The sequence below is a fragment of the Cetorhinus maximus genome, chromosome 2 (assembly GCF_964194155.1).
Source record: "Cetorhinus maximus chromosome 2, sCetMax3.hap1.1, whole genome shotgun sequence".
Lineage (NCBI taxonomy): Eukaryota > Metazoa > Chordata > Chondrichthyes > Lamniformes > Cetorhinidae > Cetorhinus > Cetorhinus maximus.
The window spans coordinates 89354432-89381554 of record NC_135880.1 but is presented as its reverse complement, the minus strand read 5'-3'; the positions used below and the strand labels follow the sequence as shown (position 1 = coordinate 89381554).

Genomic DNA, 27123 nt, shown 5'->3' with positions numbered 1-27123 from the left:
ACATGCGCAGTCTTCAGCAACACTGGTTCTCAGTCATCTGTAGGAATGAAAGGCAATGTGTATAGGCCTGAGTGTCATGAGGTGCCAACCAGCGATGTCTCGCTGTGGCACTTTGGCGGTGTATGCGGGAACCGCAGCTGCCCCTTCTTCCAGAGGGTGCTGCTCCTCCCTTTACACAGCCAGGAGACTCAATTACTCTCTCCTCTGTCATCTTCACTCTCTGTAGGCCATCAGGCATACCGCTAGTTCACCAGGCTCCATGCTCCTGTTGTTCTCGTCCTGCAGGATGAAAGAGAGAGACGCGTGGTTAGCATGGGTGTACTAGAAACCTGTCCTGGTTAAGTGTGAAGGCCACTTAACACATCCCAGAGAGTGCTGGCCACCACTTGGATGGCCAAAGTTTAGTGCGCTGCATGGTTGCCCAAAACCCCATCCAGCTCCACCCCACTCCACCTGACCAATTGGCAGCAGCTTTGCCCACTGGACTGCATGCTGTGCTCTCAGCTCAGGCACAGGCATTCTCCTAACCCACACTGCAAGGCTGCACTGTTAGCTTGAACCATGTGGGAGACTGGTCCAGACCGGAATGCTGACATTGCAAAGGGCTGTGAGCACCTCCACCAGTGACTGCTCCATGGCCAGATTTAGCAACAAGATTGTACAACATGTGCACTCGTACAGCTGTTCTGCAGTCCTCAAAAATGCTCATGGCTTTGCAGTCTGTGCTGGGGTGGGATGAAAAGCTCTGGAGCACTTGGTGGCACTTTGATGCCTCTGCGTTGCTTGAGTGGGCAGATAAGCTAGAGGCCCGACTCCAATCATATCAATGTGGCTGCATTTGAACTGTCTCAGCTGCAGAGGAATGGTCACTTTCTACAGGTTTCCCTAGTGTGTGGCTGCTTCCCTCACCCACCCTACCCACCACCCCAAATGCTTGTGCGCTATATTCAACTGCGAGGCAGCCCTTGAGCACCCCCCCAACAAGTCTCTTCAATTGTAGGGATGCCCTTGCCTGCACCCCACCCCTACCCCACAAGCCGCCTCAACCACAAGGCAGCCTTTGACCCCTCCTTGCAACGAGCCTCAACGTTGAAGTCCAATAGGCAACCCTAGCGAGCACTGCACATCATTGCTGTGCATTCACCTCCAAGTTCCCTTTAAAGCACATCTCACCAAGTGCATGCCTTTTATATGCTGTTGTGAAACATGTGGACGTATGATAGAGCTGTGGGGATTAGGGGGGCAGAATGATTCCAGTGAGCTGGCCTAACAATAATATGCAGATGTATTACAATAAGGTTCCCGACGTCCAATGCCGGGAAACGTGGCCTGCTGTTGGAGGGCTGAGCAGATGATTGCAAACTGGTTTCACGCTGTTGTGAAACCGATCGCACCATATTGTCCGCTCACGCCACAGAACACGCCCGACGGCAGCGGGCATGGAAACTCCCAGCCCACGTCCCACACCTCTACAATCGACCCCATGGCCAACAAACCATGCAAACAACTCCAAGCTAATATTTTTGGAGAAGTGCAAGCAGCCCAAAGGAATCAACATTTTTTGTTTGTTGTTCATGATCTACATAACAAATGGCCAGAAATTGCTACAACAAATTCTATAACCACCACTTTGATCATTGACATTCTGGAAAAGTTGCTTACAGAATGGAGTTTGCTGGAGACTATCACCACAGAGCATGGATCACAATTTGTTTCCAGTCAGTTCATGGAGTTCCTAGCAAGCTACAGAATTCATCACCATCTGACATCGTGATATAACCCGCACTCGAATTTTGAAGTCAAATCATTCAACGGGGTGATAAAGGACAGCCTGAGAGCTAGCATGTCAGAGGGGGAAACAGTTGAACAATCCACTCAGATTCTACATCGCACTTATCGATCCACCCCACACTCTCTGGCCAGAAAGACACTGGCCAAGTTTATGACTGCAAAGCATTCACATGCCACTGACCATTCTTAAGCCATCACCACCATTCAACAAGAATGTCTGAGCTAGGGCAGACGAAATTGCCGAGAGACAAGGTAAAGCAAGAGCATACTTCAACAAGCAAACAGCGCAAGGGAACCACAATTTGAAGTTGGGGATTGGGTTCACATCAAACAGCCAAATTGCAACAACAAACTCACACCATCCCTATCTGGACCAAAGCAGGTCAAGCCATTGCTCTGTACCAAGATGACAACAAAAAGTGGAACACGAGATGTTTGATAGCAAGCAGACCGGGATATTTCAAGGACAGTGATTCTGAAGATACATTTCCTTTGCTGATGAGTGACTCTGATGTTGATCATCTGCTTCATCAAGTTGATAATGTAGAACCACAACCTCAAGTTCATAGACCCCAGCATAGTCATCAGGGACCTTTGTATCTCAAAGGTTATTTCTGTACTTAGAGAACACAGAAAAGTTGAACTTTTAGAAATTACTCAATGTATATATGTTTGTTGTTCAGGATGGTTTAATTTAAAATAAGGTCTTTAGTTTTACAAGAGGGAAAAGATGTAGTGTTCAATTGTTTTGTGTTTGATTATGTGAGTCTGTTTACTATTGATGCTCAGTGTGCTTGATTGATTAAGCATGCGTGTGGTCTCAGGAAAAAGTGAACAAACTGTAGAAGTTGCTGGAAGCTAGAGCTGTAAGCATGGAGCAGACATTTTAAAGCATTGTGAAAAAATTCCTGTTCCACAGCTAGAAACTGGTGTGTCATCTCTGCATAACTCTGAGATATAAAATATAGGATGAATTTGTTAAGGGAAAAACATGGCTAACTAACTTGCTTGAGTTTTTTGATGAGGAAACAGAGATGGTTGTTGAGGGTAATGCAGTTAATATAGTGTGCATGGCCTTCTTCTAAAGGCATTTGATAAAATGCTGCATAAATAGAAATGCCAACAAATTTAAAGCCCATAAAATAAAAGAGAAATTGGAAGCATGGACACAAATTTGGCTGAGTGACAAGAAACAGAGAACAGTGGTGAAGTTATTTTTTTGGACTGGAGGAAGGTATACAGTGGGCTTCCTCAACAGTTGGTACTAAGACCACTTCTTTTCCTGATGTATATTAATGACCTAGACTTGGGTATACAGGGCACAATCTTAAAATTTGAAAATGACACACAAAAAAGGGTACAATTCTAAAGGTAGTGCAGGAGCAGAGGGACCTGTGTGTATGTGTACATAAATCAATGCAGGTGTTACGACAGGTTGAGAGATTTGTTAATAAAGCATACGGCATTCTGACCTTTAACAATATGGGCATAGAGTACAGTAGCAAGGAAGTTATATTAAACCTGTATAAAACACTCGTTCGGCCTCAACTGAAGTATTGCGTCCAGTTTTGGGCACCAGACTTTAGGAAGGTTCGAAGGCATTAGAGAAGTTGAAGAAAAGATCAAGAGACTGGTCCCAGGGATGAAGAATTTCAGTTACGTAGAAAGATTGGAGAGGTTGGGCCCATTCTCCTTGGAGAAGAGAAAGTTGAAAGGAGATTTAATAGAGGTATTCAAAATCATGAGGGGGTCTGGATAAAACAGATAGGGAGAAATTGTTGTCATTGGTGGAAGGATTGAAAACCAAAGGTCACAGATTTAAGATAATTGGCAGCAGAGCAGTGGCAACATGAGGGAAATCTTTTTCACATAGCAAGTGGCTGGGATCTGGAAAACACTGCCTGAGAGTGTAGTGGAGGCAGGTTCATTTGGGGCAGGATTTTCCCGTCGGCGAGAAGGGGGTGGGGCCCGCTCGCCGATGCGTAAAATGATGTGCGGTTCACGTTGGGCGGAACTCCCGATGTCACCGCGTCCCATTTAAATTTTCCGGTACGCAGGGGCGCAGCAAAATCAGCTGTGCACACACCGACCTGTCAATGGTCAATTGAGGCCATTGACAGAGTCATTCAACTAATTAAAGGACAAGGTTGGCGGGCAGGCCAGGAGTCCCGGCGGGAATTATAAAAAACATGAAACCTCATCCATGGGCGGGATGAGGTTTCATGTAGGTTTTAAGAAATTTCATTCAAGTTTTAAAAAAAATTATGGACATGTCCCAACTCATGTGACATTGTCACATGAGGGAACATGTCAGGAATTTTTTTCCTTTATTTTTAATATTTGTGACAGAACAGCCAATCTCCCTGAGTCAGCACTTAGCCTCAGGGAGATGAGCGCACAGGGAGCGCATAGTGCTTCCATGTGGACATTACGCTGGGCGGACCTTAATTGGCCGCTGATGTAAAATGGCACCGCACCCCCAATCGGGGGTGCCTATCGGAGGCGTGCCTGAGCATGCCCGCAATTCAACTTCGCCCCCAACGGGGGGAAAATCCTGCCCTTGAGGTTCTTTTAAAAGGGAATTGGGTTATTATCTGAAAAGAAAAATTTGTAAGGCTACTGGGAAAAGGCAGGGGATTGCACTTGGTAAACTGTTCCTTCAGAGGGCCAGCACAGACACAAGGAGATGGTTGGGGGCAGTGTCCAGGTCTATCTCAAAAAGGGACTCTTGCAAGGAAGGCATTGAAAATGCGAAGTGCTGAACTTTAATCACTGTAATTCTGTCAAGACAATGGGGAACTGTTAGCTAGCCAGGATACACCCAAAAGATACTCAAACTTCACTGTGGAGGACCAAATAACCCCATTTTCTGCTTGTTTTTACTATCCTGAAACATGTCAAAAGTTTTTGAGATGAAAGATCAAAAATATGATTACTTGTTCTACAACAATGACTTCAAGACATGTGAATCAAATTCCTTTCTTGGAATATACAGACAGGAGGTTTTTAATAACTGGCTTTGCCAAGCCAGACACAGAGAGAAGTCATCTGAAAAAACTGATGAAGGAGGAAATAAGGAATCTCTCTCTCTCTCTCCCTCTCTGAAGCTAAGAAAAACACTATCTCTTAACAGTCTAAAAATCATTCACAGAGATAGCGTACTTCGATCGGAAAGAACATCAGGAGAAACTCATCAACTTCTGGAAAATGGATCATGGAATTAAAAGGAAGGGAATTGTCTCTAGCAAAGTGCAGCTACCTGGACTCCAATTCAACCCCAGGATTTTAAAAGGCAGCAGCTAACTTCTAATGGCCGCAAAGTTCAACAATCTATGCCTCAAAGACAAGCAAAGGACTTAATCATACATTCTTTTAACTTTTATTTGGATTCTAACTTTTCTTACTTCTGATATGTGTGTGTGTTGTCACAACATTTATTATTTTTTTCTTGAGTTTAGTATCTAATAAACTTGCTCTTTCTTTGACTCACAATAACCTTGTTTGATTGGTTTGTTATTAAAAAGTAAATACATTTGGATTCAAAAAGGCATCTGCAGGGAAAAGAAATTTTAAAAAACCTTTGTTGTGACAAACCAAGGAGGCTGAATAAAGTTTTGAGTGAAACATGCATTACATCAATTGCTCCTTACACCTGTGAGACACACTCAGTTGGTGGAACTGGGTTGTCCTCTATCTTTCCTGTTCTTGGAAAGGATTTGAATTGCACAGTCCTCATGCAAAAATCATTAGTAACCTTCTTCATAAATAGTGAGCAGTTGCTGGTCCTAGTGTCTCAGTATCAAATTTTGTTAGATAACTTTCCTGTGAAGTGCTTGGGAATGTTAAAGATATATAAATATACATCATTGTTGCAACGTGGCAAAGCTCACCTAATGTTGCTTGGAAGGATGCAAATGCAAATAAGTTCAAGACTGTGATGATCTTAACAGATACAGATAATGCTGGTCTCTTGGGAGAAATGGGCTGCAGGTCTTCAATCTGTAATTGACATATTTCCCCAGTAACCTCCAGCTGGTTACGGAGGGAGGATACTGACAGTCTAAGTATCTAAGTAAGGTCTTCTTGTTCTGTAGCCTCAAGCTGAGTGGGTATGAATACACAGGGAAGGAGCACCTTAGTGAAGCCTGATTCTAAATGCCTCCAATCTGGCCTTTCTGTATCTTCTTCTTCTTCAGAGTGTAAGTATAGAGGTATCTTCATTGGGAAATCTATATGCCAGAGCAATTGAGTACTTTGAGAAGAGAGAACTGAGTGAAACCAGCATCTAAAGTCTTAACTGAACATCCAGAGTACTAAAAAGATCAATGTACAGGTAAAATAACACCAACCTTCTGTAGCGCACTCAAGTGGTCTCCTTAGTGTGGTATATTTCTCAGGGATACCTTATTGTAGCTCCCACTGTCATTGATAAAGTGGCAATAGCTACCTGGGATGGGTTTGGAACAGGAATTGGGGGAAATAGGTTGGAGCAGTTAGATGCAGTTAGATGGGGGAGGTGGTGGCATAGTGGTAATATCACTAGACTGGTAATCCAAAGACCCAGGATAATGCACTGGGGGCCTGGGTTTGAATCCCACTAATAAATTCAATAAAAATCTGGAATTAAGTCTAATGATGACAATGAAACCAATGTCATAAAAACCCATCTGATTCACTAATGTCCGTTGGGGAAGGAAATCTGCTGTCCTTCCAGGTCTGGCCTACTTGTAACTCCAGATTCACAATAATGTGGTTGACTCTTAAATGTCCTCTGAACAAGGGCAATTAGGGATGGGCAATAAATGCTGGCCTAGTCAGTGATGCCCACATCCTGTGAACGAGTAAAAAAAATGCTTCCACCAACTGCATTTACAGGAGGTTCCCAATGGCTCTTAAATGGAATCAATGCTTTTTTGAGAGACAATTTCAGTTTCAATTTTTTGGAATGGAATCTATTTTGTTACAGTTATCACAGTTATCACTCCAAAATCAGGCAGTGAGTCTCATCCTCATAACCTTCCATGGTGCAACTTGGATTGCTGCAGATTTATGCCACTTTAAATATAAATGCAACACAGCAAAAGTAATGGTTGTGTAAAGAGGTAGCAACAGGGAACAAATAGATGCTTTGCAAAATAGCTGCGATCAATGGGTCATGTAATCCCCATGGATTTCACACCCAGCACACCTCAGATTAGTACACAACCTTCAAAATGTAATCCAAACAACTAAAACAAGCTTTAAGTGGCAAAGCATGCTAGAAGGCCAAAGCTGCAAATTGATTCATCAAGTACCAAGCGTGTAGTTCTGAAAATTGCAAGTCTAATCAAATGGAAAGAATTAAATATCTATGTGCAACATATAATTTCATGTATAAAACATTCAAATTTGTGACTGAATAATATTAAAAAATACAGGATACTTATTTAATGGATGTTCATGAAAAAAAAGCTTTAATTATTCTTTTTAAAAAAATGGCAATGTTCTTATCAACAGGATTTGAAGGCTCAACAAAATGTAAATTATAATAATTAGCATAATTTATTAATATGTCTTACTAATAGCTTTATAATTACATTAAGTTTCATATTGTTGGAAGTTAAACCCAGTGAATTATAGGGGAAAGTCTATTTTGCAATTAACCTAATTTGCATTTGTACATTAGTTCTAATTAGCTTATTACATTTGGGTAATAATGGATGGCTGGTTGTCCTGTATTGGGGAATTCAGGATAGGCAGGTCACCTGAAGGGCAATTGTAGATTCAAACCTTTAAACTGTTTGCTGTTGCTAATGCAGCATTCTGTTTATTTCATTGTGATGTTCAACATCTTGTGAAAGAAAATATGCTGGTAACAACTGTGGTCTTGAGTTCATGTGACAGCTCTCTGTGACAGTAAACTGAATGCCTGTAATTCTTTAATATAATAATTTTCTCAGTATATATACAATACAATCTTTTTTTTAAAAAAGATGTAAAATATTGCAATATGTTATTCTTTCCAAGTTCAAAAGCATTACTTGTCTGTATAAGATTTCAGGGTTCAGGGTCCACTGACTAGTCAGAAGTAATTTTAAGATGGTTTATTAAGTTCATTAAGAAACAACAGTTTAGGTATCATAAAGTTATTAATTAGACAGAAAAAGTATACAACCCACAACAGCTTGTGACAACAGCAATCGGTCTCTAATCGAAGTGTTAGGAAACTCTTCCCTTGGTCTCTTGATCTCCCTCCTCTTCCTCTGGTCCATCTTCCATCTCAAGAAGGCAGCTGCCCAACGAGCACTGCCACCTCACCAGCACCTCAGCCCTCACCACCAGAATGACACCAATACATATACTCTTTTTAGGGGGCTGATAGTTTACCCAGTGTCAATCGTCTATCTAACTATTCTAGCAAATTGACACAGCACAGGTACTCAAAACATCAGGGTGGTTACCACCTCCCTTGTGCTCGAGGTCAACTTTTTAGTTTACATCTTGCCGAGGGCCATATCCTGGCCCTTTCTAAACACTTGCATTGATAAGGGGGTGCACAAGATGCCATTCAACCAGCTTAGGGCTGTCAGCATGGCAGTCTGAACAAAGGCTGTTTAGAGGTTGAAGTGTTTAGAAATCCTCTTTCCAGAGAGAGGATAAATGCTGCTTAGCTAATCCCAAAAATGCAGAAAATGCCCACTTATTAAAGACACCAATTTCTTACATTTGGCAGCCTTGAGTGATACAGAGCTGATGATAAAATGCTGTCAAGTTGATTGATTGGGAAAAGCTCAAGTTACAGATGTGCAGTACTACTGTCTACAACTAGCTTTTCACTTCTCTGCTCAGTACCACATTTATAAATAGAACTTATATCTGACAATATCTTGGCTTCAACTCAAAATTTAAGTTATCTTTACTGATCTTCCAAAACTATCATTAGTATATTTCATTTTACCAAAAAAAAGATTGTTACATTTCCCACAAACGTTTTTTTAATGTAGGTATTGGATTAATTTTCCTGCTTTTTTGCATTTTATGAATTTCCAATGATTTGGCTTGATACTTACAGCTGACAGGGTAGGCACACAGTCTGCTATGAAATGGCTGCAAATACCTCCTCTAGTACCAAGGGTGGTCCAGACAAAAGTTTTTATTCTGATTTTTTGCACTGAGTTCACTTTTTGTACCTCCCCACCTGATTGTCAAATTTGATTTTGTGTCTGTCCTCATTCCATGGCACTAGGCATTATCACAATAATATTAATTTGAATGAAGTATGAGATGGTCTCAGCACATGCCAACAGTTCTGCACCCAGCTAATTGTATTTGGTCAATTGTATTTACTACATTATTAGGTTCTTCAACATTCCATATGGGGGTAGGAGGAAAAAAGGGGAGAAAAATCAGTAAAGGTAAATAAACAAATTAGGTATACTGGCGAAAAGGAAAATAAGCAAAAGAAAAGATAGAAGTAACATTAAATCAATTTAAGTACCTTTCACAACTGAAGAATGCAAACAACATCTGTTGCTTGAGGATCCATGTTGTAATTCTGCTATATGAGAAGGGCATAAAATGATACAAAAGGACAAAGGAGGTGAACAGAAGGTAGTTCAGGCAGATTGGGCAGAAGGGAAGCACGTGGTGTTCTGTAGGATCAAAGAAACAAATCCGGCCTCTAGAACGTTCAAAGGAATAATATAGAAACGGCAATAATCAACTAGAATAAACAGAAGTAAATATGGTGGATAAATACAAAGAAAATATTGGAATGAAAATTAAGCTAGTGATTGCTTGGTAGTTTATAACTTGAGTGTTGCTGAGAAAAGAGACATGCTACCAAAGCTTTTCACCTTGCACTCATCAGGATAGATTCACAAGAATACCAAATCTCAAAGGGAAAAACAATTTATTTTTTTATTCGTTCATGGGATGTGGGCATCGCTGGCTGGACCAGCATTTCCCATCACTAATTGCCCTTGAGGACTGAATGGCTTGCTCAGCCATTTCAGAGGTCAGTTAAGAGTCAACCACATTGCTGTGGGTCTGGAGTCACATGTAGGCCAGACCAGGTGAGGATGGCAGGTTTCCTTCCCTAAAGGACATTAGTGAACTAGATGGATTTTACGACAATCAACTGCATGAGAAGAGACTGCTGATTGGTTGACAAGTGGACTCTGGTAGATGTAATGCAATGGAGAATGCATCAGGGAACAATTAACTGCCAAGCTTTTGTTTAAATTCAAACCAGGCAAGTTGACCTAATTGGTCAAGACATTGCCATGGGGAATCAACCAGACTGTTGGGGGCTGTTCCCCCTAGCTTTTGTGTAGTTGAAAAAGGCGCAATGCGTGACATGTTTTATCTGTTCAGAAAGGACAGGACCCTGTCTGTGTGAACATAAGATGCTTCTAGCACATGTAAGTGAGCCAGACTGCGAGCCCAATTGATAATCTTAAATTGGTTGTTAGTGTAATTCTTACCACAATCGGGATTGTTTAGTAAGTGTTGTCCAATCACAGAGTCACATCTAATGTTGGACACTATTGTTGTGGGGTGTTGGTTACATCTCGGTAGGTTTGATGAAGTCTTTGTAATCTTTAGCAGGTTAACTGTAAGTCTTTATTAACTACTAGAACTATTTACAAATATACAGTTAAGGGTATAAGCTCGGAGCTGTCTCCATGCTTAGGTCTGCACGCAGCTCTGTCCAACACCACATTGACCCTGGGTGCGGGTCATGTGCTCTCTTACGTCACTGTGAATGGTACTGTACTCAGTCTCACATAAACCCTATATATGTCAGCCCCTATATGAAAAGTATGTTCTGAGCTTTCAAGCTTGGGATGCTTGAGTACAGTCAGTATTTGGACTGCTGCGAACAGCTGAAGGGACATGCTATTTGTTACTATCCACCAGTCATTGGGTCATACAGCCTATATACCTGGCATCACACTGGCACTGAAATTTGCATACCACGTTACTCATTTGTGTGGTAGACAGAACATCTTTTTGGCTTACTGATAAACGTCTATACTGATAAATGTTTACCACCCATTTTGCAGAACTTGTTCATTCTAGCAAGGCTTTGTCCTGGCTAAATTAACCATCATGCCCCTCTCCATGCCCATACTACACAGTTCTTAGATATTTTCAGTCTAGGGCTCTTCTTTCACCCTAATACTCCATCTTGCATCACCTGACAAATTCCATACACAGGGCCACACCACAACCGGTCTACATACGTTATTAAAAAGGAAATAAAGAAGCAGTTAGATAGTTAAAAAGAGATAGCACATTAAAAGGTAAATAATACATTGGCTTACACAGAAAACTACCATAAGTCAAAATTTAATAGTGGTGAGAATCTGAGACACCAGAATTAATATGGTAGCAAATATATAAGGTAAGTTGGGAGATAGATTTGTAAATATATGAAAATCTTAAAAATACAGTAGCTAATCAGAAATACTTACTAAACAAATTTCTCATTGCTTGCCTATTAATGATCATACATTTTGATTATAAAACCTGAAATGGGCTTTGAGTATTAAAAAAAAATACAAGCTCTGAAATAACTTGAGCCAAAAGTCAGGTTATTGCTGAGGTTGCAAGGGTGAGGACACAATAATGCTGGAATTCAGCCATCTTTACAGTCAGTAAATTGAACCATGGTGGATCTTCAATGCCAAGGTAGTGTGCGTGGGGTGTTCTCAGGCTAACCCAGGAATTCCAGCCTTCACATCTTTAAAAGGCATCAGCAGAACAAGCAGAGCAAGGGGAATGGAGTATAAAGTTAGGGAGGTCTTGCTACAGCTGCATAGGGCATTGGTGAGGGCTCACCTAAGTACCGTGTACAGTTTTGGTCTCCTAACTTAAGGAAACACTTGTATTGGAAGCAATTCAGAGAAGGTTCACTAGTCTGATTCCTGGGGTGAAGGGTTTGTCTTCTGAGGAAAGGCTGAGCAGGTTGGGCTTATACTCATTGGAGTTTGGAAGGATGAGAGGTGATCTTATTGAAATATATTAGATTCTGAGGGGGCTTGACAGGGCTAATGCTGAGAGGATGTTTCCACTCATGGGGGAATCGAGAACTGGTGGGCACAGTTTAAAAATAAAGGGTGTCCCATTTAAGATGGAGATGAAGAGGAATTTGTTTTTTCAGAGGGTTGTTAGTCTTTGGAATTCTCTTCCACAGACAGCATTGGAGGCTAGGTCATTTAATACATCCAAGGCTGAATTAGACAGATTTTTGATTGACAAGGGAGTTAAGGGTTATGGGGCGCAGGCAGAAAAGTGGAGTTAAGGCCACAATCAGAAAGACCATGATCTTATTGAATGGCACAACTGGCTCGATAGGCCGAATGGCCTACTCCTGCTACTTCTTATGATCCTGCCTGTTATGAGTTGATGTGTCCACCTGGGGGTCTTGAGGAGTGTAAAACCTTTACTAGGGTAAGGTATTCAATACCAAAGGGGATCAATTACCTTCCCACAAAAATGGCTTGCTCCATTGAAAGCAGGTAATATGAAGAATAGGACTTTCGTTGGGTTCTTACTGGGTGTCTTCCTCATCATTGGATCATGGTGCCACTCTGAAATTCCATCTGCTATGTTTGGGCGGATGCTGCTAAAACACCCTTGCAGACACATCCGAGTCTATCTCTGGGATTTGTGATAGGGCCTCCCACTACCATCATGGGTGGATGCGTTTTACTTGCTGAAACACCTTGACCTCTCGGAATTTTGGAGACATAGTTATTTTTAACATAAGAAAGTCAGTTGTTAATGCTTGAGTTGGATCCGTGTTTTGTGTTTGTTAGTCACAATTGGTTTCAGTGCTCCAGGGCTAGGAAAGGAAAAGTTAGTTTCCTGATCAGTATCCTGGATACCTTTTTGAAAATGGGCCCTCATGGGCATCTACTGAGAGCAGGACCTTGCTTGGTCCATAGTCACAAAACAACCTGCCACCACTCCTTGACTGGGTGCAAACATTAAGAATTGTAGCTTGAATTAGGTCTGGAAGGTGGCTAGCACCCCTGTTGCAGTATTCCAGCAGGAAACACAAGACTTTTATTCAGGGATGTTTTGAGGACATGCATAAAGCGTTTCTACTGTCTTCCCGGGGGTCTTTTGCCGTGATTAAGTTCCAAAGCTCCAAGGACTGTGCATTCCTTTAACCGCAGCATCTTGTCCATCCCTGATTTCTTTTGCTCCACCATTGCTAGCTGTGCCTTCAGCCCTAAGCTCTGGACTTCCCTCCCTACATCATAAACTAAGACCCTCCTTAAAAACCGACCTTTTTGACCGAACTTTTGTCAACTGTCCTAATGTCTCCTTCATTGCTCAGGGTAACTTTTTTGCCTTGGGACGTTTGACTATGTTAAAGGTTCTATATTATAACACTCCTACATTACAACGGTGGCAAAACTTCAAAAGCACGTCACTGATTGTAAAGTGCTTTGTAATATCTGTGCCCTTTTGTGGTCAGCAGTGAGGCAAGGGAACTTGCTGCTGACCTGGAATAAATCTGCCCACAATGATCTAGTGATCTCTGGTGGGAATCTCCCCGTTCACTGCAGCAGTTTAAATCTGGCACCGAATCAAGGGGATGTCTTCACGTGCAACAGCAATGATGACAGCAAGCAGATAGGCAACCATTCAAATTGACTTCACAGAATTCACACACAGCAAACGATGAAGTTAAAGAGCTTAATTTTCTTCACTCCTAATTTAAATTTTCAGATAAAATAAATTGTATTAAGATAGAAGCTAAAATTGACCTTTAAAGAAAGAATCGTTAAAAATATGTGGGATTTTTAGTCATTGTGGTAAAATTTTACGTGCCACAGATATAAAATTAGCTTTTCAGGGCTTGTGAGGGTGTAATTATAAACTCAGTACACCATTAAGAATCCAATTACACTTCATTGAACAAGGTGTAGCTTTTTCTAGGGATTTTTATGGCTGGGTTAACCAGGTTAGAATGCAAATCTTGGTCAATCCATGATTGCAGTGGAGATTGCTAACTGTGGGAACCTCACAGAACATCATCTCAGCTCCAGGATATTACTGCAGGAGTTCCTCAGGCTAGTGTCCTAGGTTCCACCAGCTCAGCGGCTTCATCAGTGACTTTCCCTCGATCATAAGGTCAGAGTGGGGATGTTTGTTGATGATTGAACAATGTTTGGTATGATTCGCGACTCCTCAGATACTGAAGCAATCCGTACCCATTTGCAGCAAGACCTCGACAACATTTAAGTTTGGGCTGATAAATGGCAAATTACATTTGTGCCACACCAGTGCCAGGCAATGACTATCACCAACAAAAGAGAATCTAACCATCTCCCCTTGACATTCAATGATGTTTTCATCGCTGAATCTGCCAACATCAATATCCTGGCTGGGGGTTGGGTGGTGGTGGTTAGCATTGAATAGAAACTGAACTGGGGCAGCCGTATAAATATTCCTGATCTAAGAGCAGGCTGGGAAATCTGCAGCATGTAACTCACCTCATGACTCCCCAAAGCCTGACCACCATTCATAAGGCACAAGTCAGGAATGTGATGGAATACTCTCCACTTGCCTGGATGAGTGCAGCTCTGACAGCACCCAAGAAGCTTGACACCATCCAAGACAAAGCAACCCACTTGATTGGCATCCCATCCACAAACATTCATTCCCTCCACCACTGACACACAATGGCAGCAGTGTGTACCATCTACCAGATGTACTGCAGCAAGTTATTGAGCCTTCTTCGACAGCACCTTCCAAATCTGCAATCTCTACCACCTAGAAGAACAAGGGCAACAAATCTATGGGAACACCGCTACCTGCAATTTCTGACTTGGAACTATATTCCCACTGTCGCTGGATCAAAATGCTGGAACTCCCTTCCTAACAGCACTCTGGGTGTACCTTCATCACATGGACAGCAGTGGTACAGGAAAATGGCACACAACCACCTTCTCAAGGACAATTAGTAATGAGAAACAAATGCTGGCCCTGCCAGGAAAATCCCACATTCCACATGAATGAATAAAAAAAAATCCTGTGAAGGGGCATAGAGCCAGAGAAAACAACTCCTGGATTGCTGTGCAATTTAGCCCTATTTTAACCCAACACAAACAGGTGGGTTTTGAATGAGTTAAAATTATTTTCTGTGCATGTGCAGTCTCCTGAAGTTGCTGTTAGTTTTAGTGGAGTAAGTATGGTGAACAGAGGCTCAGATTTTCACTTTGGTTTACCCAATGGAGTGAGGATGGGAGTTGCACTCTGGTGATCACAGTGGAGTGAGGATGCAACTTTCACTCTGGTGATCAGAGTGGAGTGAGGATGGGAGTTTCACTTTGGTGTTCATAGTGGAGTGAGGATGGGAGTTTCACTTTGGTGTTCATAATGGAGTGAGGATGGGAGTTTCACTCTGATGTTCATAGTGGAGTGAGGATGGGAGTTGCACTCTGGTGATCACAGCGGAGTGAGGATGGGAGTTGCACTCTGGTGATCACAGCGGAGTGAGGATGGGAGTTGCACTCTGGTGATCACAGCGGAGAGAGGATGGGAGTTGCACTCTGGAGATCACAGCGGAGTGAGGATGGGAGTTGCACTCTGGTGATCACAGTGGAGTGAGGATGGGAGTTGCACTCTGGCGATCACATTGAGATGTGGACCTGGCCTCTTGTTGTTCCCTGGCGGTCCTGCAGGTGACGCTGTCGGGACCCTGTTGCTTCCGGTCCGCTCACGGCGGCCGTTGCGACCGGAAGTTGATTTCTTTGAACAGGGAGGCGGTAAAAGATGATGGAGAAGCGGGGAGAAACAGTTCAAAGAGCAGGGCTGAGGAGCAGGAGGAGGAGGAGAGAGCGAAGCCGGGCCTGAGACACTCACTTAACCGCTAACATGGGCTCCAGGGCGGAGCAGCAGCTGCTGATTGTAGTTTCCGTCCTGGAAGGTAAACCCGACCCGAGAGAGAGAAACAGAGACCCGGACCCGGGACCTCCCCCTCCCCCCGGGACCAGGATCATCCCGCCCCCCCCACCCCGCCATCACCCCGCCCCCCCGCGATCACCCCGGGACCCCTCCCACCCCCCCATGATCACCCCGGAACCCCCCCTCCCACCCACTCGCGATCACCCCCGGGACCCCCCCTCCCACCACCTCGCGATCACCCCTGGGACCCCCCCTCCCACCACCTCGCGATCACCCCTGGGACCCCCCCTCCCACCCCCTCGCGATCACCCCCGAGATTCCCCCCCCCCCCCCCGGGATCCCCCCCTCCCACCCCATCGCGATCACCCCCGGGACCCCCCTCCCACCCCCTCGCGATCACCCCCAGGACCACCCCTCCCACCCCCTCGCGATCACCCCTGGGACCCCCCCTCCCACCCCCTCGCGATCACCCCCGAGATTCCCCCCCCCCCCCACCCCTGGGATCCCCCCCCCCCCCGGGATCCCCCCCTCCCACCCCATCGCGATCACCCCCGGGACCCCCCTCCCACCCCCTCGCGATCACCCCCAGGACCACCCCTCCCACCCCCTCGCGATCACCCCCGGGACCCCCCCTCCCACCCCCTCGCGATCACCCCCGGGACCGTTCCCCCCAACCCCTTGCGATCACCCCCGGGACCCTTCGCGATCACCCCCGGGACCCCCCCTCCCACCCCCTCACGATCACCCCCGGGACCGTTCCCCCCAACCCCTTGCGATCACCCCCGGGACCCCCCCCCTCCCGCGATCACCCCCGGGACCCCCCCCCCCACCCCCTCGCGATCACCCCCGGGACCGTCCCCCCCAACCCCTCGCGATCACCCCCGGGATCCCCCCCTCCCGCGATCACCCCCGGGATCCCTCTGCCCACCCGGGATCACCCCGGATCACCGCAACGCCCAGGACCCGGGATCGCCTGATCCCCGGGATCATTGTATCCCCAGTGATCAGCCGAGTCTTGTAATGCGCTATTTCTTCAATCGGCCTTCCATGTATCCTCTCCGTGTCTGTCAGATGTAAATTATGGAAAGGTTTCTGCTTCTGTGCCCTAGGATTTGGTTTGCAAGTGGACTTGCGACTCTTAAATTTGGCAGTGTTGACCGGTGATTAAAAACCTGAAGGGATTGCTTGTGAGAGAACAACGTGCTGTTAGTTTTCACTTTAGGTCAACATGGCTTCGTGTTGAATTTGTGGATGTAGTATACAGTACACCCACATATTTGTGTCATTTTTTTATTCCTTAGAATTCTGAAAATGTACTTCAGAGTAACGATCATTGCCATTTTCACGTGTGGTCCAGCAGTTTGGACTAAAAGCAAATTTTGAGAAGCAGTAATGTTTTATTTCAATTTCCTACGTAAAGAACCAAGTAACACTGGGGTATAGTTGACAAGAATGATTGCGAGCATCCTTCCTTTAAATTCTATTCTGTACCTAAAATTACACTGACCTGTTGTGGTATATGACTGCATCTCTCAAAATAACAAGCATTCTTAAAATATATTTAAGTACTTTAATTTTCTGCTACTTTACCAGTTACAATTAGCAATAAACATTTTGAATGCTACCAGTGTTCCTCATCAAGTGGAGGTTTGAACGGGTACCTCAGCTGTGCAGTGACTGTTGTACATTGTGTTGGCCTATAAAATGGTGGGAGGTTATGTTACTTGTCGCGTTTTTTTTTGGTGTTTGGGGACAGGGTGTTGAGGAGGTGCAAGGGAAAGTTAAATCAGAATGCAAAGGAGAATATCGAGTGGCCCTACGCTGTAAAGCTTGAAGTGGATTTGTGGGCTGGGTTGGAGAAGGGATGACTGAAGGAATTTGGAATCTTTCAGATAGCTTTGCTGAATTAGACTGAATTTGACTGAAGCATTTCTGATCTTTGTGATGTAAGGTTAATGTTGCAAAATTGAGTGTTAACGATGCAGTAAACGGGTATCTTTAAGGTGATACTTGTGCAGCACAAAAACATTTACTTTCATTTGAGGCAGCTTTAGGGGTTCGTCATTGACATAGTTACTTACAGACGATGCAAACCATATTTTTTACAAAGGCAACTATATGAGTTTCTTTGTTTAGCCACTTCATGTATTTGCTTCAACTTTGTGGGAATTCTGTGGCTATAGACAGAGTTGAGCAATCCCACAACCAACGGATTAGATCGAAGCTCTGCAGTCCTGCCACAACCAGTCCTGAATGGTGGTGTACAATTAGACAACTACCTGTAAGTGGAGGCTCCACAAACATTCCCATCCTCATTGATTGGGGAGCCCAGCACATCAGTGTAAAAGATAGGCTGAAGCATTTGCACCAATCTTCAGCCAGAATTGCTGAGTCTCTGTCTCAGTCTCCTCCTGAGGTCCCCAGCATCACAGATGCCAGTCTTCAGCCAATTTGATTCACTCCATGTGCTATCAAGAAACAGTTGAAGGCACTGGATACTGCAAAGGCTATGGGTGCTGAAACATCCTGGCAATTATACTGAAGACTTGTTCTCCAGAACTAGCTGCGCCTCTAGCCAAGCTGTTCCAGTACAACTACAACACTGGCATCTACCCGACAATGTGGAAAATTGCCCAAAAGCAAAAGCAGGACAAGTCCAATCAGCTTAACTCGTACCCGATCAGTCTACTCTCAATTAGCAGCAAAGTGATGGAAGGCAGCACTGGTATTGCTGTTAAGCGGCACTTTCGCAGCAATAGCCTGCTCACCGCTGCTCAGCTTGGAATCCACTGGAGCCACTCAGCTCCAGACCTCATTACAGCCTTGGTCCAAACATGGACAGAAGAACTGAATTCAAGGTGTGAGGTGGGAGTGACTGCCCTTGACAGCAAGGCAGTATTTGACTGAGTGTGGCATCAAGGAGCCCTAACAAAATGGAAGTCAATGGGAATCAGGGAGAAAGCTGTCCACTGGTCGGAGTCACACCTTGCACAAAGGAAGATGGTTGTGATTGTTGGAAGCCAATCATCTCAGTCCTAGCACCCTGCTACAAGAGTTATGCCAAGACCTGTTGTGTCCTCAGCCCAACCACCTTTGGCTGCTTCACCTCCCCTCTATCATAATTTCAGAAGTGGAGATCTTCACAGATGATTGCACAGTGTCATTTGCATCTCCTTAGATACTGTAGCAGTCTGTGTCCACAACAACAAGACCTGGATAACATTCAGGCTTGGGCTGATTAGCGGCAAGTAACATTCACCCACAAAAATAGCAGGCAATGACCATATCCAATAAGAGAAAATCTAATCATCTCCCTTTGACATTTCAGCATTGTTGAATCCTCTATAGTCAACATTCTGGGGTTACCATTGACCGGAAACTGAACTGGAAAAGCCACATAAATACTGTGGTTACAAGAACAGGTCAGAGACTGGGAATTATTCATTTGGTAACTTACCTTCTGACACTCCAAAGCTTGCCCACCATGTTCAAGGCACAAGAAAAGGGTGGGATGGAATGTTCTCCACTTGCTTGGATGGTTGCAGATCTAACAGCAGCTACTTGACAACATCCAGGAAAAAACAACCTGCTTGACTGGCACCCCATTCACCACCTTAAACATTCATTCCCTCCAGCACTGGTGCACAGTGGCAGCAGTGTGTAGTATCTACAAGCTGCACTGCAGCAACTCACTAAGGCTCCTTTGACAGCACCTTCCAAACCTGTGACCTTTACCCCTAGAAGGACAAGGGCAGCAGATGTATGGGAACACCGCCACCTGTAAGTTCCTGTCCAAGCCACACACCATCCTGACTTGGAAATATATTGTTCCTTCACTGTCATGGGATCAAAAGATCTGGAACACCCTCTCTCCCGAATAGCGTTGTGGGTATACCTACACCAGATGGACTGCAGCTGTCCAAGAAGGTAGCTCATCACCACCTTGAGGGAAATTAGGGAATACGAACAAATGAATTAGGAGCAGGAGTAGGCCACTCAGCCCCTTGAGCCTGCGCCACCATTCAGTAAGATCCTGACTATAACCTCAACTCCACATTTCCTCATACTTCCCATAACTTTTCACCCTCTTGCTTATCAAGAATCTATCTACCTTTGCCTTAACAATATTCAAAGACTCTGCTTCCACTGCCTTTTCAGGACGAGAGCTCCAAAGACTCACGACCCTCCAAGAGAATGGCAATAAATTCTGGCCTAGCCAGCGATGCTCACTTCCTGTGAACAAAAAAAAATCTTCCCCCAGTTTTGATGTCAGATACAAGTCTATATGCAATGGCAATGTTTCAATACTTTGCAAAAGTAGCTGATTCCCATTTGAGTCTGAACAGTAAATGTTGACAGGTCATTACAGTCCAATCTAATCCTGTCATCAGATGTCCACACACATTCCGGTGGGAAAGTGGGAAACTTTATTGCTTTCCACACTTTGCTCCTTTTTTAGGCTATGATATTATGAACAGTTTCCTCCATCACTACTTGAGATATTGAGATCAGCCATGCCAAAATAAACCAGGAAATTAACCTATGATCTTCCTGTTTTGTAAGGCTCAGTAATATATTGCATAGTGCACTTGTCCAATGAGTACTTTTTCCCCTTGATGGAGACCATTTTTATTTGTTTGAAACTGGTGACTGCTGAAAAAGTCATTGAGAACTGATCTGCAGAAGTTACTGATACCAACATTGTCATAAAATCTAATATCGTGATAATGCAGTATTCCTGGCATTCCAGTGATACTGTTAATTTAGTTACAGTAACTTCAAACCAGTTCCCAGATGTTATTGCTGACACTTCAAATGTTTTAAAAATCCAGAAGAAATGGGTTTAAAGGTTCATGGTTATAATTGTTTTGAGCTTGATGTGTGCACATCTATGTCATATAACTTCTTTAAACACAATGGTAGGATTGGATATTGCAGTGAGTTAGACAGACTTTTTCCTCTGGGACCTGGGCTCAAATTGCTTATCAGATAAGTCTCTTTGCTCTGCTGTTAGTCAAGACCTATTGAGGGATGAGTTTGGTCAGTTTAATCGGTTCCAAGTGAGTATGGGTAGGCAGCTTAAAGTTGTTTCTAAATAGCACCTACAGCCGACAATAAATTGCAAATTGGGCATGGTGTTTAATCATAGCAATGGGTGACTCCGAAGAGATTCAATCATATGCAATCAAATTGCTAATTATATATTGAGCCCTCTGCTCCAAAAGGTTGAACACTCCTGCATCTGGTCTCTGAGTGAATTGTAAGTCTAAAAATCTTTTAACATTGGTCTTGTTGGCTGTCTGCATTAGGGCGACATTTTCCAAAACGTCATCGGCACAAAATTGTGGTAGAGGCTCGGTTTGATGGAGAGTTACTGGCCACAGACCCAGTTGACCACAAAAGTCAGCCTGATTTTGTTACAGAACTTGCCTGGGAACTTGACAGAAGATCATTGTATCAGCACAGGTATGGTATTAATAATTTGCTTTTATCTTAGTGTTTAATTGACTGCCACTTCTCTTCCAGGAATGCCTACCTTGAAGAAGTACTGCTCTTCTCTCCGACAGGATTTCCGCTTGTCCCTTTTGTCCTGTTCATCTTCATTGCTTTCCACTTCTGTCCTGGTGTTTGGAAAGGTGTTTACTAAAACTCACTTTCAGAGTCATATTTCCTTCCTCAGTGACTGTCTCCGTCTCCAACTTACCCCACGTGGATTTCAACTGAAGTTCCATCCCTCATGTTTCGAACCCACCCAGGATTACAGGTATCTCTGGGACATACAACACTCCTCGGACTGCTGTTCTCGTCGCATCCTGAGATCCACACTCAGTGCCATGCGCCGCCATATGAACACATTCGACCTCTCCCCCCAGCAGCACCAACTCACCCTATCTCTAAGCTGTCCTTGCCCCCAGTTTCATTTTATTCTTCGTCTCATCCGAATCCTTAACAAGAAACTTTGTCTCTTTCTTTCAGGTGCAAAGGAATGCAAGCTCCAACAACTCATCGACACCAATGCCCATCCAGGACCCTCCACCCCTGCTCGTCCCTCTGACCCCATCCCATCTTCTAATCCCAGCCCTTGCCGTGTATTCACCATACCCCCTGACCTTCCCCTCTCTGATGGTGAACGTTCAGTGCTCAGCAAAGGACTCAGTTTCATACCCTGACGCCCTCACCTCAATGAATTTCGGGTTGGCACGACGCTGAACTCTTCTTCCGCCACCTTCGTCTCCGTGCTCACTTCTTTAGGCAGGAGTCCTCCCCCCGTTCAACGGATTCTTTTACCCGCCTCCAATATTCTCCCTCCACCTGGACCCCTCCCTCTGGATTCTTACCTGCTCCTGATCTTTTCATTGAGAACTGTCGGCGTGACATCAGTCGTCTCAATTTCTCTGCTCCTCTTACCCACCTTAACCTATCTCTTTTGAATTTACCACACTCCGTTCTCTCAGGTCCAATCCTGACTTTGTCATCAAACCTGCTGACAAGGGTGGTGCTGTTGTTGCCTGGCGCACTGATCTATACCTTGCAGAGGCTGAGCGCCTGCTTACAGACACTTTCTCCTACCTCCCTCTGGACCATGACCTCACCACTGAACATCAAGCCATTGTTTCCAGGACTGTCATTGACCTTCTCTCCTCTGGAGATCTCCAGAGCTTCCAACCTCATAGTCTCCCAACCTCAGTTGGCCTGCTTCTACCTCCAACCCAAAATCCACAAACAGGACTGTCCCGGCAGACCGATCGTGTCAGCCTGTTCCTGCCCCACGAAACTAATTTCTTGCTATCTTGACTCCATTCTCTCTACTCTTGTCCAGTCTCTTCCCATCTCCATCCGCGATTCCTCTGACACCTTACATCATATCAACAATTTCCAGTTCCCTGGCCCCAACCTCCACCTCTTCACCATGGATGTCCAATCCCTCTACACCTCCATCCCCCACTGGGATGGTCTGAGGGCTCTCCACTTCTTCCTCAAACAGAGGCCCGAACAATCCCCATCCACCACCACTCTCCTCTGTCTGGCTGAACTTGTTCCCTCTCTGAATGTTTTCTCCTTAAACTTGTCTCACTTCCTCCAAATAAAAGGTGTGGTTATGGGTACCCACATGGGCCCCAGTTATGCCTGTCTCTTTATGGGGTATGTGGAACATTCCTTGTTCCAGTCCTACTCAGGCCCCCTCCCACAACTCTTTCTCCGGTACATCGATGACTGCTTCGGTGCCGCTTCATGCTCTCGTCTGGATCTGGAAAAATTTATTAATTTTGCTTTCAATTTCCGCCCCTCTATCATTTTCACATGGTCCATCACTGACACTTCCCTTCCTTGACCTCTCTGTCTCAATTTCTGGTGATAGACTGTCCACAAATATTCATTACAAGCCTATCCGACTCCCACAGCTACCTCGACTACAGCTCCTCACACCCCGCTTCCTGTAAGGACTCCATCCCATTCTCTCAGTTCCTTCGCATCTGTTCTGATGATGCCACTTTCCAAAACAGTTCTTCTGACATGTCTTCCTTAACCGAGGTTTTCCACCTACGATGGTTGACAGGGCCCTCAACCATGTCCGGCCCATCTCCTGCGCATCTGCCCTCACACCTTCCTCTCCCTCCCAGAGCCATGTTAGGGTCCCCCTTGTCCTCACTTATCACCCCACCAGCCTCCGCATTCAAAGGATCATCCTCCGCCATTTCCGCCAACTCCAGCATGATGCCACCACCAAACACATCTTCCCTTCACCCCCCCTGGCAGCATTCTGTAGGGGCTCTTCCCTCCAGAACACCCTGGTCCATTCCTCCATCACCCCCTACACCTCAACCCCCTCCCACAGCACCTTCCCATGCAACCGCAGAAGGTGCAACACCTGCCCCTTTACTTCCCCACTCCTCACCGTCCAAGGGCCCAAACACTCCTTTCAAGTGAAGCAGCACTTCACTTTCACCCCCCTCAATTTAGTCTACTGCATTCGCTGCTCCCAGTGCGGTCTCCTCTACATTGGAGAGACCAAACGCAAACTGGGTGACCGCTTTGTGGAACACCTTCGGCCTGTCCGCAAGCATGACCCAGATCTCCCTGTCGCTTGCCATTTCAACACTCCACCATGCTCTCATGCCCACATGTCCGTCCTTGGCCTGCTGCAATGTTCCAGTGAAGCTCAACGCAAACTGGAGGAACAGCACCTCATCTTCCGATTAGGCACTTTACAGCCTTCCGGACTTAACATTGAGTTCAACAACTTCAGATTATGAACTCTCTCCTCCATCCCCACCCCCTTTTTTCTAATAATTTATATATTTTTTAAATATATTTTTCTTTTCCCACCTATTTCTATTATTATTTAAAAATGTATTTCCATCCATTGTTTTATCTCCACCTTTTAGCTTATTTCGTTCCCTTCCCCCTACCCCACCCCAACTAAGGCCACCTGTCACTTGCTCGTCCTGCTTTCTACCCTTAATGTCACAATTTGCACATCCTTTAGCTAATATCACCACCGTCTACACCCCTTTGTCCTTTTGTCTATGACATCTTTGGCAATCTCTTCTTTGCCTCCACCTATCACTGGCCCTCTATCCAGCTCCACCTGTCCCACCCCCCTCAAACAGCTTATATTTCACCTCATTTCTGTTTTTCTTTAGTTCTGATGAAGAGTCATACGGACTCGAAACGTTAACTCTGTCTTCCTCTCCACAGATGCTGTCAGACTTGCTGAGTTTTTCCGGCCATTTTTGTTTTTGTTATAGTATTAATAAAATTGTTTTGGTAAGGGATGTTTAATAAAACAAACTCTTTAATCGAAATGAAAGTTAGGTTTCTCTATTGTTAGGCCTGTATTACTTTTATTTGAACTGTGCGAGATGAAAGAAGGTGATTGAACACACAATTCTTCCCATTGCTGAACTTTTATGCATTTCAGGGACTTTAGATAGTTTAGGTAGTTTTCTATGCACTGATGAAAATGTACATGTATTAAACTGTGATACTGTCTATATTTCATTTATTTTAGCTTAAACAAACCATGAAGCTTGTCTAATAAAGATGTATGTTTCCTTTGTAGATTACAACGCACACCCATCAAGCTATATTGTTATGCAATAGATTCTCTGTCATTAGCAAAGGAGTCTGTGGGTTATATAATTTTGGATTTGAGATCTGTTCAAGAGACTAAACAGGTGTGTTGGCTTGTGTTCTCTCAATATTCAAGAAGCAGAAGGAATGGTTCAAAGTGTGCTAAACCTTTTAAATCACATGGGCTTTTTCATCTGGCACTTTTACTTGTTAATAGCAACATACTGTGGACGCTGGAAATATGAAAAACTCAGCAGGTCTGGCAGCATCTGTGGGAGAAACAGTTACATTTTTGAGCCCATATGACTGAAGAAGAGTCATAAGGACTTGAAACGATAACTGTTTCTCTCTCCAAGGATGCTGCCAGACCTGGTGAGTTTTTCCAGCATTTTCTGCTTTTACTTGTTAACAATGGTGTTTTCCTCCAAATAAGTCATGCAGACAAAACTAAATATGTTGGACAAGAGGCATAAGAATATTGCTCACATTTTTTGCTTGTGAATGTAGAGTTGAAGTTCCAGTCTAGATTTTTTTTAAAATCAGTGGTGCCTGCCTTGAAGTAATATGGCCATGCCTTAGTTCAAGCACTAAATTAATTTCAGCTCTGGAATAATTAGAAAGCAACCTGTCAAATATTCATTCTGGAGACTGATATAATTGCACAAAAGAATCATCAAAAATGGATTGGTTACAGAAATTTGGAAACGAACATACATTATGTGGATTGCCTAGAGAAGCTGGAATTGTTGTCCTTGGGGCAGAGAAAATTAATTGGAGATTTAATAGAGGTGTTCAAAATTACATGGAGTGTTGATAGTGTGAACAGGAAGAAATTGTTTTGACTGGCAGAAGGTATGGTAACCAGTGGGCACAGGTTTAAGTAATCAGCAAAAAGACCAGAGGGGGTATGAGGAGAATTTATTTTATGCAGTGTATTGTTATGATATAGAATGCACTATCTGAGAGAGTGGTGGAAGAATATCCAATAGTAATTTTCAAAAGGGAATTGCTAAGTACTTGAAGAGGATAAATTGTAGAGTTGTGGTCAAAGAGCGGGGATGTGGGACTATTGGATAGCTCTTTGAAAGAGCTGGCATAGAGAGACAAGTGGTTTTCTGTGCTGCATGATTCTACAAAAGACAAAAAGAGAACAAAGGGCAAGTAATTTTATTTTAAAAAAAAACAAACTATTTGCTACTCTATAGAACTGACAAAAAGAGGTAACATTAAATATCAAATGCTTGTAATTGGAGTTAGCTGAGCGATGAGGTAAAGATTTTCATTTACTTGTAATTGATGACTATACATTTACCACTATTTAGCAGATTGTGTCTAGTTTTTATGTTGTCACTTCTAAAAATGCCTCCAAGAATTGAAATGTTTTAATGTTTTTATTCTGCAACTGCTTGTGTGCAACCAGGTTTTAAATTCCTATTTTTGATACCAGATTTATTGGGCTATGATTTCACCTTAAAGTGTGGCTCTATCCATCATGCAGTACCCTACAAATATGACACTTTCATTAATCAAGTTCAGGCTTCAATTACATTTTTGAAATGCAGTGATTCTTTTCATCTAACCTTTGAATCTATAATAATGGTTAGGAGATTGGAGAGGATAATTTAGGAACATGCCCACCTGTGTCACACCAATGATGTGTGTTTAGAAGAGTGTTCCAGCATAAAATGTTGCAAGTACTTTCCTTTAAAAATAATTACAACTGAGGGTACCTTCTTAAATTGGAAACTTTTTTTAAAAAGCTCACCATGGAGTAGTTGCCCTTGTTAATGGCAGTGCGATCTTTGTATTTCTATGCCAGATGTGGAAAAATATTTTATTACTACCTGTATCAAGACTGCTATTGTGTGATGGAATCTTATCTTTAATTACCTAACTTTGGATATGTAAAGATGATAGCAACTGTAGGAAGCCACTATTTTGAATTTTGAATTTTTTCACTTAAGTTGGTTACTAGAATTCTTCAGGTAAGCTTATCCTTAATTATTTTTGAAGCAGATGAGGCACCCATTTATTCTAATTAATAAATTAGGGCTTTTGTTTTTCTGAAAGTGGTGTGAGTATAAGTGATGAGATTTAAATGCAGCACTTAGTACTTTCATTGCCAGCAGCATCACTTGTTAAATGAGAAATGTTGCTTGCTTTTGCTATTGCAAATTGTGATTGATTTGAAATTTTTATTATAGACACCCAAATGGTATCCCTTGCTCAGCAGCAAATACACAAAAAGTAAACCTGAGATCAAGATTGGCATTGTATTGGAGACCGATGTTAAACCGCAGGTGGAAAGTTTCAAAGCCAGGGAAGCACCACCAAGAGATGGAAGAAGTA

General features: G+C 43.7%; 1 protein-coding gene across 3 annotated transcripts in view; it reads left to right on the top strand.

Moving 5' to 3' along the window:
- Positions 1-27123, top strand: part of cep120 (centrosomal protein 120) — a 293666-nt gene that overhangs the window by 148750 nt on the left and 117793 nt on the right. For 2 of the 3 annotated variants that reach the window (XM_078566858.1, XM_078566843.1), the window contains exons 1-4: positions 15536-15721; positions 21009-21165; positions 24764-24878; positions 26979-27120. In XM_078566858.1, coding sequence (XP_078422984.1) covers positions 15670-15721; positions 21009-21165; positions 24764-24878; positions 26979-27120 — 466 coding nt within the window. In that variant the 5' untranslated portion in view covers positions 15536-15669. Of the gene's footprint in view, positions 1-15535; positions 15722-21008; positions 21166-24763; positions 24879-26978; positions 27121-27123 lie in introns of those variants that run through there. The other variant, XM_078566851.1, reaches the window with a different exon arrangement.